This window comes from Akebia trifoliata, chromosome 8 (genome assembly GCF_017979445.1).
Source record: "Akebia trifoliata isolate Shusen 1 chromosome 8, ASM1797944v1, whole genome shotgun sequence".
NCBI classification, from domain to species: domain Eukaryota; kingdom Viridiplantae; phylum Streptophyta; class Magnoliopsida; order Ranunculales; family Lardizabalaceae; genus Akebia; species Akebia trifoliata.
The window spans coordinates 12355155-12370139 of record NC_141382.1 but is presented as its reverse complement, the minus strand read 5'-3'; the positions used below and the strand labels follow the sequence as shown (position 1 = coordinate 12370139).

General features: G+C 34.1%; 2 protein-coding genes across 2 annotated transcripts; both read right to left on the bottom strand.

Moving 5' to 3' along the window:
- Positions 1-702: 702 nt before the first annotated feature.
- On the bottom strand, positions 703-2587 carry LOC147396152 (GDSL esterase/lipase At4g16230-like). The gene is made up of 4 exons (XM_086450921.1): positions 2357-2587; positions 1768-1998; positions 1412-1667; positions 703-1126 (listed from the first exon to the last, which is right to left on the bottom strand). The coding sequence occupies exons 1-4, from the start codon at positions 2447-2449 to the stop codon at positions 903-905; spliced, it is 804 nt and encodes a 267-aa protein (XP_086307047.1). The 5' UTR covers positions 2450-2587; the 3' UTR covers positions 703-902.
- Positions 2588-12600: 10013 nt separating this feature from the next.
- Positions 12601-14696, bottom strand: LOC147396151 (GDSL esterase/lipase At4g16230-like). The gene is made up of 5 exons (XM_086450060.1): positions 14453-14696; positions 14207-14337; positions 13679-13924; positions 13255-13588; positions 12601-12824 (listed from the first exon to the last, which is right to left on the bottom strand). The coding sequence occupies exons 1-5, from the start codon at positions 14694-14696 to the stop codon at positions 12601-12603; spliced, it is 1179 nt and encodes a 392-aa protein (XP_086306186.1).
- Between the last annotated feature and the right edge of the window lie 289 nt (positions 14697-14985).

The following is a 14985-nucleotide window of genomic DNA, read 5'->3' as shown; positions in this document are numbered from 1 at the left end:
CATTAATAAAATGGTGTTATCAAAGAAATCTCAGTTTGGTACAGTCGGAGGAAGGGTCCCATGGGTAGTATGCTGGAACGTTTGGTTAGCTAGGAACAAATGCATATTTTAGAGTATAACTCCCACAGTGCATGGAGTAATCCAAAATTGCCTTAATTGGATTAGGGAGTTGGAGGAGTATCAAGTTTACAAGATCTCTGCCTCAGATGGTGAAATTCGAATTCTTAAGGATTTTGGAATCCATAGGAAGCACAGTAAACATCATCGTATAGTTACTGTTTGTTGGCGAAAGCCTCCTGCAGGCTGGGAAACTAAATACAAATGGGGCTGCTAAGGGTAATCCAGGGTGCTTAGGTGGAGGTGCCATTCTCCATGACGATAAGGGAGGTGTTGCAACAAACAATGAAACTGAAATAAGGGTGTTGGTTGCTGCATTGGAAAGCTTCCAATTAGAAGGAAAAAAAGGCATCATAGTGCTGGATTCAGCTATCATAATTAAAGGTCTCGTTGATCAAAAAATCTCTTGGAAGTTAGATCAGTGGGTGCATAAAGCAAGAGAGCTGTTTTCCAATATTGAAGTGCGATTATCACGTCTGGAGAGAGACGAATGCACCTGCAGACGCCCTTGCTGCTGCTGCAGTTCACAATGCTTCATCTATGATGTTCAAACAAGTTTCAGACCTGCCATTATTTGTTAAAAATACTTATTTTGGGGATAATTAATCTTGATCTTCCTCAGTTTTGTTATGTAAATCATTAGGGAATTCCCTATGTAAAGTTTTACTAATCTAATATACTTTACTTGCTTGCTTAGCAAAAAAAAAAAAAGGTCACGTGTATATGTAGTTGTTGTACAATGTTCATACATCCTCAATAAATTCTTCCCTAATTAATTCAGCTTCTTAGAGTTCGATAAACTTTCGCAGATTCATTGGATATACATCCTCAATATCACCATCCAATAACCGATTTACGATCAACCTGTTTGCCACCTCAGTAGGATGATATGGATCCCAGAAGAAGTATTTTGATCGATCAGGACAATACGTCGATTTGGAACCACAAAGAATGATTCCCCCATACCGCCCTGCAACTTTACAACATGCTGAGTCTATAACCTCAAAGCCTGTGACAGTCATTGGAGTAATATTAGATTTAAGTCCTTCAAAACAAATAGAGACAACATTTTAGAGCTTGAGATGATTTGAAGATAAACTATTCTATTGTAACATTCCAAATCAGACTGAAAAGACACCAAACGCTTCATTCTCATAAAATGGTGTTCTAAGAATTTTTATGTACAAAAAAGGGAAATAGTTCTCTAAATTTTCCGACAGGTTATTTGATTTGAAAGATTGGCATATTTTAAGTAAAATTTGATGCGATAAAAGAAGTTCTATGATGGACCAACCATAATTAGTGTAACTCTGAAGTATATCCGACACAATGCGATATGCGTTTGCATAAAGTAATCTAGCTTTGGTGAGGCTTGAGTTCTGTTCGATAACGAGATCCTTAAGCCTTTTATTGAAGGACATGGCGAGTTGATTTGTATCAGCGACACAATTTTCTCCAACCAATGGATTTAACTCCCTCTGAGCTGGAACACATCCAAGTGGTCCTACATTCACCACTAAAATCTTTCTTGCACCTAAACTGTGCAGTCTCTGCAAGAGAAAACATTTATATATGTGTGTTAGATAGAAATGGAAATCGGGCGAAATTAAAATTGATTATACTGGGAACGAAAGAAGGGAGAGGGATTACTCTTAATTGAAGTCGGTATCTCGTGATCAGCTGTAATATGAAATCATCTTGAGGCACTAGTATTCGTGTTCCTAAGAGGTAATTATCGAGGAAGTCATTCGACCCCATTGTAACGGTGAAGAAAGAGCTCTTTAGCAACTTTGAAGTCTTTTCCATACCAAGGCTTGAGATTAGGAATTGTCGGGTGTTAGCAAAATTATCAATCTGTGCATCCATGTTTATGCGACCAACCTAGATAGAAAATAAGATAAATTCATGAAACTTTCGACGTGAAGATGGGCTAATTAATTATGCCAAAATTTGACTCATTAGATGGTCTACATAATATAATATGTCACATTATAAATATACGTAGACAAGATCCATATTTAAAATTAATTAAATGGATTTACTTTGCTATAGAATTTGGGATGGTAGAATCAGAATTTGGGTTCAATTTAATTAATCCTTAGTATGGTCATGGACCCTTATATGATAATTCAGCGACAATTATCTTCAAAAATAAAATGCACCTCAAAATTGTTAGAATATGCATCGATATATAGTTTGGTAACTAATTATCAACACCATGGAGATAAAAATGCCTTACAAATATATAGCCAGTTTTGTTGAGAATTCCAGCTGCAGCGGAAGCGTAGTTCACCCCACACGTCGCAGCGGCCTCATTCGCATTGGGGCCCATGTAAGGTGGAGGATAGCATATCGATCCAAATTCATCACCTAAAGAAATTAATAAAATCACAATAACACATCATCAGATCAGGCCAGACATCGAAATAAATTTAAAACAAATTGAAGAATAAACATTGCCTATAAAATCCATCACTGTTTTGCCATTTGAGAAACGACCAGTAGGACGCCGACCAGCTGGAACAAAATCAATTCCATTCGGCTTCATATCAGCCTTTGCTAAGGAGAAAATAAAATTATTGTTTCCACCATCAACCAACGAGTCTCCAAATACGAAAAAACGAGGTACACTTTTGGCTTGAGAAACAACAACTATAATAGAAAATAACACAAAAACAGGAAGAATTGATAAAAAGGCCATTGATTCTTACGGGCTTTTTATTATTCTTATTATTATTGAAACGTATGTTGTGATGATTCTTATAGACCAACATTTGAAAATTCTGACAGATTTCATGCATAAATGTTACTAACCAGCTCCACCAAAACCTGACTACTGAATTTAAGAAGTGAAAGCTACTTAACCTAACCATCTTCATAAAGCATTAAACTGTACTTGTTGACTCGGACTCGTGCTACTCAATTCTAACTGTTGATAGATGGGTAATTTAGACATATTTGGTGAATATTTGACATAACCCTGTGTACTCAAATTGATGAGTTACCTCTTGACTTCAGTCTTCGAAGAATGTCTAATGAAAATGACCTAATATCTGTCTTCAATCTCTAGCTAAAAAGAGTTGATTTTTTTCTCCCAAAAAATCTGCCCCATTCAAACTCTTATTAAATCTCTGGTGAGAATTCTTTTTTAACATAAAATTGGTATCATCTTCAATCCATTATCTTCAATTTTTTTCCCTAAAACCCTCGAGTTTTTTATAAAAATTTCATCATCTTTGAATTATCAAAAAATTCTATTTAATTGTTCTTGAGGCTTGGATTGAAGGTTCATACAGATATAGTCTTGAAATTGAAAATGATGGCATTTACATCATTTTCTCATACAAGGAAACAATGATGCAAGGTGAAAAACAATCTTCCAATTAATTCATTGATTTTGAAAAACATATCGAACAATTGGGCATAAAAAACTTGTTGATTCACACAAAATACAAAGTAATTAGAAAAGTAAGGGAAAACTCTCTAAGACACATAAATTGTATTAATCCAAAGTTTTTCCCCCGTATTGGAGTTACAGTGCTATTCATATAAAAGATTCTTGTTCCTAGAAAAACAAGAAAATAGTCAAAATAGAAAAAAAAATGTATTAAAACTAGTAAAAATAACCAAATGATGAAAATAGATACAACTTAACCTTATAAATAAGAGGGAATCGATGGTGTGTGATTCTAACTTGTATAACTAAAGTGATTAACAGAATAAAACTTTCATAAAATAACAAAAACGTCTAAAAACTAAGGTAAATGAAGGAACATGCCTAAATATACAAAGTCTATAGCTTCTATGGATGTTGAAGATCTCGGCATTTCCATTCAAGAATAGGTCTCCTTAGATTAGTTTGAATCCGTCACTTGTCCGGATCCATGGTCCCTGTTAGGCTTGTTGCACTGCATCATTCTCTCCATATTGAATGAAACTCATCCTCAAGTTCAAGGCATTATTGTTTGAAGCATATGGTCCAATTACATTTGAGATTAACTTGTTGTACTCAGGAATTGGAAAACAATCTAGAGGCCATCCAGCCGTTAGTTTTTCGGGATATACATCAATGAACACATCTAAAGGATTTTGATCATAGTTGAAACATAACCAAAATCTATATATTCCCTACATACTAAAGTCAAATCAAAACACAATGTAACGAGAGTATCAGTGAACTTTGCAAGTATAGGAAGATTTGAACTCTTGTTGAATTTAGACCCAAAGTAACCATCACCTTTCTCGAACTAAGAGAGTGTGAAAAGATGCGGATGAAATTGAATACTTATTTGTAATTTGAAAATGTTTTTATTCGATAATCATATCGTAAACTAATTCTATGCCCATTGTGCACGTTGTGAAAGACATTGTTGCAAAGCAAACCATCATTAAATTAACATTTGGATGTAAAGAAGCTTGCTGTGATGCTAGAGCTTCCTCCACATATTCGTAAACAACTTCATCTTCTTCAACTTCATCATATTCATTATAGATAGGATCATAATGAAAAATACCTTCCGCATTACATGATTTACTAAATTTGAAATCAATTTTGATTGTAAAGAGTAAATCAACGGATTTCTCTAATTCATATTCATCTTCTAATATAGCATCATGTTGAACCAATCGACTTCTTAAAAGGCATTTCGACAAGATAAAAAAGCTATGCAATCGATGCAAACTCCAATACCAATTGATGTAGGATGAACAATAGTCTTCCATTTAATTTATTGATTCTCAAATGAATACCAAAGAATTGGGCATATAAAACTTATTGATTCACATAGAATACCAAGTAATTGGAAAAGAAAGAAAAAACTTTCTAAAATAGAAATTTTATTAATCCAAATTTGTTACTCCATACTAGAGTTACAATACTATTTTGTTTTTTGTTTTTTTTTAATATATAAAAAAGTCTTATTCCTAGGAAAATATGAAAATAACCAAAATAAAAAAAATAGTAAAAGATAGTAAAAAATAACGTAAGGATGAAAATAGATACTACTTAACCTTAGAAATAAGAGGGAATCGACGGTGCGGGATTCTAAATTTTGTAGTTAAAGTTATTAATAAAACTAAACTTTCCTAAAATAACATAAAATCTAAAATATAGGATAAACAAAGGAATCAGGCCTAAAATGGAAAATCTAAAGATTTCTATAAATCTTGAAGATCTCAGCATTTCATTTCATGAATAGGTCTCCTTGGAGTATTATGAACATGTCGCTCATCCGGGTCTATGGTCCCACTTGGACTTTTTGCACTGCATCACATAGTCATGGTAGGGTTAGCAATTCGAAATACCGCAAAATTCAATACATGAAAATTTTGAATTATATTTGATTTTGGGTTGCAAAAATTAAGTTTAAAATTCAATAAATGAATGGTATGCGACCTATGCTTTATATGTGTATTACTTATCTCAATTTATAGTAGTGATGATGAAATTGGTAATTTTAACGGTGATGATATAGTGGTGATGGTAATAATGATGGTGGGGATAATGAGGACATTGAAGTTATTGTTCCATTGATTTATAAAAGAAGACCAAAGTGAAGGGACAAATCATCACTGTGAAAAATTAAAGTGGTATCTGAAATAAATGTAGAATGGCGCATATCATTATTGTTTAAAAGATTAAAGGGATATTTGTCACCTAAAAAGGTGGATATTCGTCCACAATTTGAATCATAGTCGATTCAAAATCGAACTTGTATTACACTTAACGACATAAAACAAATTACAGTAGCATTTTTCTCGATCGAGTTTTATAAAAATTCTTAAAAAACATAAAATAAAATAAAATAAAATAAATGCATGTTATTCTTTTTTAACTTAAAATAGGCGAATTACTTAGAATGATTCAATGACCCAGAGAATCATTTTCGTTGAAAAAAATGAAAAAATTCATGAATTAAACAAGAGATTGCTAACAATGATCAAGTTAAGTTTAGATCATCTAAGTTATTAACCTAAAGGTGTCAACTTGCTAAGTTGGTCGAGATTAATTAAAATCTTTAATTAGAGATAGGGGCAAAGCCAGGATTTTCTTGTAGTGGGGGCAAACTATGGTTACTAGTATAGTTAAAGAACTTGAAGATGAATGGTTTTAAAAAAAAATTTAGAGGTTTTTTATTAGAAGTTGAAGAAAAGGATATTTAGGTCATTTTTAATAATATATAAGAAGGCCTGGTCAAGCGGGAATGTCATCAACAAATGGGGAGAGAGGTGAGGGAGTGAGGACAAATGGGGCGTGTAATTAGTTGAAAATATAAGGGTCAAAGTTCTGTGGTGGGGGCAAGCTCCTTACTAACTCCACCCTTGATTAGAGATGCCATGTAAGCCTAAGCTATAGAGTATAGAGATGTCAGGTAACCCTCAAAAGAAGTATGCACCTTATTAAAATTCAGAGTTTCTATTGCCACCCCAACTTTTGCTAACACCACATCACCTGTGTGCAATTCTTTGGTGATTTACATAGAAATTGGTGTGGCATTAAGAAAGTTGATGTAGTAACAGTAGCTCTCTACAAATTTGTTTGAACTAGTTAATTAGTTGATTTGAGCCGAAAATATAGAAGCTAGATTAAAAATTCAACTGAGTACTGTGTTACATTTATTATATTTTGTATGAGTTAGGATCCATAGACACATAAAGCTACGACGTGTTTTCTTATATGGGCAAAAATGTTCAGAATGGGCTGCTTTTTTGTGAAGATGATCTAAGGTGAGGAGATCATCCTCACCAAGAATCACCAAGAATGGGCTGTTTACAAGTTGAAGAAGTTTGGACCATCCAGTTTTTGTAAATCACTTTTGATGGGGTTAGAAGTTTTGGAATGAGCTGATTTTTTGCAAGGATGATCCCCTCACCATAGAGATCATCTTCACAAAAAATCAGCCCCTTCCGAATATTTTTACCCATATAAGACAAAACACGTTGTAACTTTATAGGTAGTTTTATGTGTCTACAGATCCTAACCCATTTTGTATATATGTATTGACACACTGCAGCGAAGTAAACTCAGTTCTGTTGTATCGATGGACAGAGGAGCTGAGGTTAGATATATAGACCTTAGATCCTTGGATGCCTTATACAGGAGTTCATTGGTTCATTCAGAGTTGAGATTGCAGCTGTATAAATTAAAACAAATTATAGTTTATACTTTCTCTTTCCGCATTAAAAAAAAAATGTAATTTTGTGGGAAAGTTATATTTATTTAACATTTTTCTCATTTGCAGGCTTGCTGCTGTATTTTAAAAATTCTCAAATCAGCCTCGAATCTATCCCGAAGAATCCTGATGAAAATGATCTACGGTTCTGTGCCCTTACCACATCAGATCGAGTGAAAATACTCAAGTCAGAAAATCACGACTCTATTTTTAAAACTGAACCTTTGGTCAGACAGTATATTCGTCAAATTGATAGGAATAATGCATGTTTGCTAAAAAAAAAAAAAAAACTTAAAATTATACATGTTTTTTTTTTAAATAACTTCATGAGAGCTGCTATTGCAACGCCAACTTTTTCTAATGACACACCAATTTCTATGCAAATCACGAGAGAATGGGTTGAATCTCTATTTCATGCACAGAATATGACAAAATTCCGATGTCGGCACATTGTTCATTTTAATTCCCAAAACATGCATTCGTCATTTTTACAACCTACGAACTTGTGATTTCATCACTTTTAACATCTATGAATTCATAGATATACTAGCGAATTCTTTGATTATAAAAGTGACGAATTCACTCAAAATGCATGTTTTGTGAATTAAAATTAACAATTTAGCGAAATTGGAATTTGGACATAAGTTGGGCTCTTTTTGAGAAAAATCCACAAGAGAATTTGACACAGTTGGGGGGGCGTTAGCAAAAGTTGATGTGGAAATAGCATCTCTCTAACTATATTTGTATTCATTGAAGGATAAAATAATTGATGATTCAATGGTAGAACCAATTTAACTACAAAATTCAACCGAAGACAAGACCATTGGATTGGTCTCAATTTTTTAAAACGTTGTTATTTTGTTTCTTACATTTGTTGAGTAGGGATCCAAAACGGTGTCCCATACTTATCCAAGGTCAGGTGGCACCTCATTTTATGCCATGTGGTATTTTTGGGGACTCATTGACCATATGGATATTTCATCCATAGTCTTTGATAAATCTACACACAAAAGATCAGTTTGATTGGTGATGTGTATCCATTGATAATTGCATCTTCTTAAGAATGATTTCTAATTATTGGATTTAAGATCTTTTGTAGGAGCTTAAATCTACTGGATACAAGTTATAAAACACTAATTTTTGGTACTTAGGTTCACCAAGGGATGGATCATATATCCATACGATAAGTGGTCCCAAAAATGCCACATGGCATAAAAATACTTGACCTTGGTTAGATACGAGAGTCCATTCTTGATCCCTAGTCCTTTCAAAGTTATAAATTAGAATATTAAATATGTTTGTACTCTATTATGTTGTCATTGGTAGGATTCACATTCATTTTCACTTTTCTCTCTCTCTCTCTCTCTCTCTCTCTCATTAAGTAGGGTTGTAGGGTTCAGAACATTTGGATATGGAACAATCACTGAAAGATTACGACATTCATTGAAAAAAGTGGTTGCAATGTTGGTTCTAATTGAAAAGGACAAGAGAAGGAATATATTATAATTAAGTGAATTGAAAAAGATTGCAAAGATTCTTATCACGTGAAAAAGAAAATCCATATTTCTTTTTCTCAGGGCGAAGCCATCATATTAATAGAGGATGGGAGAAATTTGACATCTCTAAACCATCGAGAACATCAAAATTTCAATGGTCCTGAGCCGTTGAAATTCGATCTCTCAAAATTCGTGGATCTTGGCCTACCTAATGTCTCACTTTCCATATAGTGCCTCCTATGATGTGAAACAAATAAATATAAGATAGATTTTTTTTTTTTTAAATAAAAGAAAATAAATATTATTTAGGTTGAGCACAACAAGAAAATTATGCTATGCAAGTAGTCACCCTCAGGATTGCAACTTGGGTGGGTTGTGTAGACCCTCCAATTTGAACGGACCCCACTAAAAAAGAAATAAAAAAATCACATTTTTATCAAATACCCGTCAATGGGCCTAAAGTCCCAAATTTTCAAAATTAAAGTTTTAAATTCAAATTAAAGGCCCTAAGACTCCTAATGATCTTATAGACTTGCAATAAAGCTTACCTAATTTGTAAGCCCCATCATCTTCTCAACCCATCATTCTAACTCCAAACGTAAAATTGAGTCTCAATCCCATTTCTAAGTCCATGTAGAACCCACCAATCCTAAACCACCCAAACCCCCATTTTTGCCTCATCTTAAATCAAGCCCTAACATAAGCCTAATTTTAACCTAAGAAAATTCCAATCAAATTTCTAACCTAGACTACAATCAAATCCTAAGAGGCCAATCCAACTGATTCTAAAACTAAAACCAATATGTCCATGGACCACCATTCACCTCTCTTCAAACCCCACTTATGAAGTCCAACCAATGTCATTTGAGGTCCACACAACATCAATGGACACTTGTCATCACCACCATTAATCTCCTAAAATCAATCTATATAATCTAATCATCACTCTCAAAAGTTACCCAACCCATACTTCAACACGCACCACTTGCCATCACCAAACCTTAACATTTCATTCAAATCCATATCACAAGCCACCCTCACAACCATTCCCCTTAATAAACTCACCTAACCCATTCATTTTCAAACCATTTGCCAAATGTCCTCACCACAACCCACCTCCTAAAATATCATCACCTACCCCTTAAACAAGCCATTCGTTTAATCAACCACACACATCCCTCAACCCCAACCATTACTCAACCCAAGGTATGTATTGCCTAACCAACCCAATTGGATTTTACCATAGGTTATGGTAAAAAACAACCCATCAAATCATTTTACCTCACATATCCCTCCCTAATTCAAAATATCAAATCTTGTAGTTTAAAATTCATGTCATTTCCTTTCACCTTCTACCTTTGACCTTTTCAACCCTAAAAGTAACCCCTCAACACCTAACAAACCTTTCCTCTCATTCTCAAAAAGCTCATGCTTGAATTCCTTCCCTCAAGTCATATCTCTCAAGTCCTCCTTTCAATCTAAGAATTATACAAAAATTATTACTCAACCCTCCATTCCCTTACTCAATTTCTTTGTTATAAGCAAATTAAGGACTAGCATATATAAGCCATCAAGAAACTAAGAAGGAAAAAAGAAGAAAAAGCTTCAAGGTGGGTTTTAGAATTGGATTTTGTCTTTTTGGTGTTCCCCTCTCCATATCCATCTTCTATATCTCCATTTCATTTCTTTAATTTCAATTTAGAACACCTTAGGATGCAATGAATACCTCCCCTACCTTCGTTAGATCGAGCTCCAACTTGATCAAAAGTGTAAGAGTTGTAGTTATTTTCAAAAGAAAATCATTTTAAATCCTCAAACACTTCGTGAACATACTACAAAACTTGTTTTGAGGCTGAAGTTGATCGAGTCCCTCCTCATTTTATGGGAAAAGACCCATAGTCACAAAGTTAATACTTTTTCAAAATTAGTATGCTCAAGGCAAGATATGTTTAGGATCCCCCTCTTAATGAGAAGATCCTCATTATCTAAGCCGGCATTAAAAGTCTCTCACATTTGAGGGTACAAAACCGTCACTTCTTCAAATTTTTTTATTCTCTTTTATTTCTTTAAAAATGGCTATAGTTCTTAGGGTTACCACCCTTAGGTGGAGAAAGGGATGCCTAACACCTTCCTCGATCTCTAATCAAACCCTTACCTAGATCTTAATTAAACCAACATGTTGAATCCATATGAGAGTTATTATATACGTCAATTTTTTAAAACTACTTTCCAAGTGACCATTCACACCATTTTCTAAAAAAGAATGGTGGCGACCCCAAATCTACGTAGTAATGATTTTTGAACTCAAAAATTACGTAGTTATAGGTTGGGCCGAGTTGGGGATCAACCCACACCCAACCTGAACTTGACAAACATCAACTCAAACTTGCGCCCAACCCGACCTCGGGTTTCAAATGCTCAACCCAAACCTAACTGAAGTCGGGTTGTTCAAGTTAGTTTATTCACTTTAATACTGGATTATTTAGCAAGGATAAAGACTTTTATAAAACATAATTGATATGTAAAAGAACTTAAAATTTATAATTATTTGTCCTAATTTTTTTTCCAACATACATAAAATTATAGGAAAATTAAAAAAAAGATGAATAAAATGATGATCAACTAAAGTTACCATCATAATTCACTTATTATTAGTTGTAATTTTCAAGAAAACGAACATTTGTATTGTATGACAATGTAGAATTACATGAACAAAATTATTAATAACAAAACAAGGGTTTATTTTATGAAAATAATCATAAAGACTTTTATAAAACATAAGTGACATGTAAAAGAACTTAAAATTTATAATTATTTGTCCTAATTGTTTTTCCAACATACATAAAATTATTGGAAAATTAAAAAAAAGATGAATAAAATGATGATCAACTAAAGTTACCATCATAATTCACTTATTATTAGTTGTAATTTTCAAGAAAACAAACATTTGTATTGTACGACAATGTAGAATTACATAAACAAAATTATTAATAACAAAACAAGGGTTTATTTTATGAAAATAATCATACGGTAGTTTTGATATTATAGAGAAACAAAAGTGTTCTTATCAAATGAAAGTGAAAAAAAAATGAAGATACAAGAAATAGTTTTAAATTATAGACATATTAACTGTGGGTTCGGACGTACAAATTGCATTGCCAAATGCCTATGCCCGAACCCAATCCAATTTGAGTCGGCTATTTTATTTTGTTTCCTGTACCCGAGACATCACCCAAGTTAATTATGCCCAGACCTGACCTAAAGTCGGGTTCAACCCATGGGGTTGGGTTTGGCCTGCTCAAGTTGCAGCCCTAGCCACCCTAAACATAAACGTACTCTAGTATTCTCACAAGTCACAACGGATACAATCTCACCTGAACACTGGTACAAGTCTCTTTATGAATATTTAACAGATAAATAATTACAGATTAGAACAATCAATTATTCCTGATCACAAGCATGGAATAATTAACTTGACAAACCTAGTTCAAAATAAAATTTATCAGGACAAACATAGATCCAAGGCAGATTGTAATATCCATTACATTAGGCAGTTGAGCATTTAATAGTCACAGGTGAGTGATCTGATGTTCAACCCACTGGTGCAGTCGAATTACTCAGGAAAACAACATTGGTAGGAATAGAGTCACAGGCATTGATGTTGCTGCATATATGGATCACTGTCACACAAAATATTCAAGTAGGTTCCGTACCTAGTCCTGTTATAATTACATTTCACATGAAGTGATATCCAGAAATAATCTATAGGTTTGATTTCAAAAGCTTCCTAATAAATTCTTCTCCAAATGCAGCTCTTAGAGTTTGATCATCTCTCGCAGATTCAATGGATATATGTCCTCAATATCACCCTCCAGTAACCGTTTTACGATCATCCTGTTTGCTGCCTCGGTAGGGTGAAATGGATCCCAAAAGAAATATTTTGATCGGTCTGGACAATATGTTGACTTGGTACCACATGGAATCAATCCTCCGAATCGCCCTGCAACTTGACAACATGCAGAGTCTACAACTTCAAAACCTGTGAAAGCCAATGGAATAATAATATTAGATTTATTAAGTCCTGGGAAACAAATAGAGATCAAATTTTAAAATCAAGATGATTTTAATGGAAGTTCTATTGTCACATGACAAATAAGATTAAAGAGACAAAAGTTATTTTCCTCAAAGTGTGTTATAAGAAATCCTACAAGCAAAAGACATAAGGATTCGATTTTTTCTCCTTAACTAAGGAGGGTGCAGTCATACCAACACTAATGCACCGAATCTCATCAAAACTCTGTTTAAATTCATTCAGGTGAAAGTAGTACTGAAATGTGTGACCTCCTAGGAACTCCTTGTGTTGCACCCCTCTCCCTCTTTCAAATAAATTTTTTTCAGCAATATCTCCTTAATGAGGAAAAATAAATGTGGGTATAAAAAACATAAAAACAATGAGCGATCATCTCTACATATAGGATAGTTATTTGATTTGAAAGATAGCTTTGTCTTATGCGACAATAGAAATTCTCCGAATTGCAGCAACCAACCATAATCAGTGTAACTCTGAAGTAGATCAGCCACTATGCGATATGCATTTGCGTAAAATAATTTAGCTCCGGAGAGGCTCGAGCTCATTTCAATAACGACGTCCTTAAGCCGTCTATTGAAGGACATAGCGAGTTGATTCGAATCAGCAACACAGTTTTCTCCAACCAATGGATTGACTTCCCTCTGACACGGAATACATCCAATTGGTCCTACATTCACTGCTAAAATCTTTCTTGCACCTAAGCTGTGCAGTTTCTGTAAGAGTAAACATGTATGTGTTAGCTATAAGTGGAAACTGGGCTAAAAAACATACTAGCAAAGAGTGAAGGGAGATGCATATGTTACTCTTAATTGAAGTCGGTATCTTGTTATTAATCGTGCTATGAACACTTCAGGAGGCTCCAGTATTCGTCTCCCCTTAGAAATGATCGGAACCAAGTAATTATCGAGGAAGTCATTTGATCCAATCGTAATGGTGAAGAAAGCACTTTTTATCAACTCTGAAGCCTTTTCCTTGCCAAGTATTGAGATTAGGAATTGTCGGGTGTTAGCAAAATTATCAATCTGTGCATCCATGTTTATGCGACCGACCTGAATAGCAAATATATATGAGGAATCATGGAAAGTTTTGATGGTGAGATATACTAAATGTTTCGAAAATCAACTAATTAGATGGTCCAAACCACATAGATATTACATTCTGAAGATATATTGTGAACCCTTGCAAAATAAGGTGGAGACAGCAACTTCAATAAGTGACATTTTTGTACAATGTGTCTTGAACTATTAGAATACACATTAATATATAGTTTGATGACTAATTTCCAACACATTACTATAAAGATTCTAAATAATGCAAAATTGCATGCTTACGAATACATAGCCAGTTTTGTTGAGAATTCCAGCCCCACCCGAAGCATAGTTTATCCCACACGTAGCAGCGGCCTCATTTGCATTGTGGCGCATGTAAGGCGGAGGATAGCACATTGATCCGAATTCATCAACTAAAGGAATAAAATCACTACACATCATCAGTACTCCATTTGAGTGACATCGATATATAGCAACAAATTAATAGAAAAAAAATGGACTAGAAACAATTAGAACAAGAAATATTGCCTATAAAATCCATAACTGTTTTGCCATTAGTGAAACGCCCAGTAGGGCGTCGACCCGCTGGAATAAAATCAATTCCATTCGGTCTTGAATCAGCCTTTGCTATGGTAAAAAAGAAATTGTTGTTTCCACTATCAACTAAGGAGTCTCCAAATATGAAAAAACGAGGTATACTTTTGGCATGAGAAACAACAGCTATAACATAAATTAATACAACAACAAATGGAAGAACGAAGGAAAAAGCCATTGACTTTTATGGACTTCTTTCTTTCGTTTGTTTTTTTTTTAGTTGGAACTTACAGACGCTTTTATAGACCACCTCACTTGACAATTCGACCCACTAGAGATCATGCATAAATGTTACGTACCAGCTCTACCAAAACCTACCAGAATTTAAGAGGTGAAAACTGTTTAACCTAACCATCAGACCATCTCTATACAGCATTAAACTGTACATGAAGACTCGGACTCTAGTGAGTCAATTCTAACAGTTAAATTTTGGTGAATATTTGAGATACCCTTTGTTGTCAAACTCT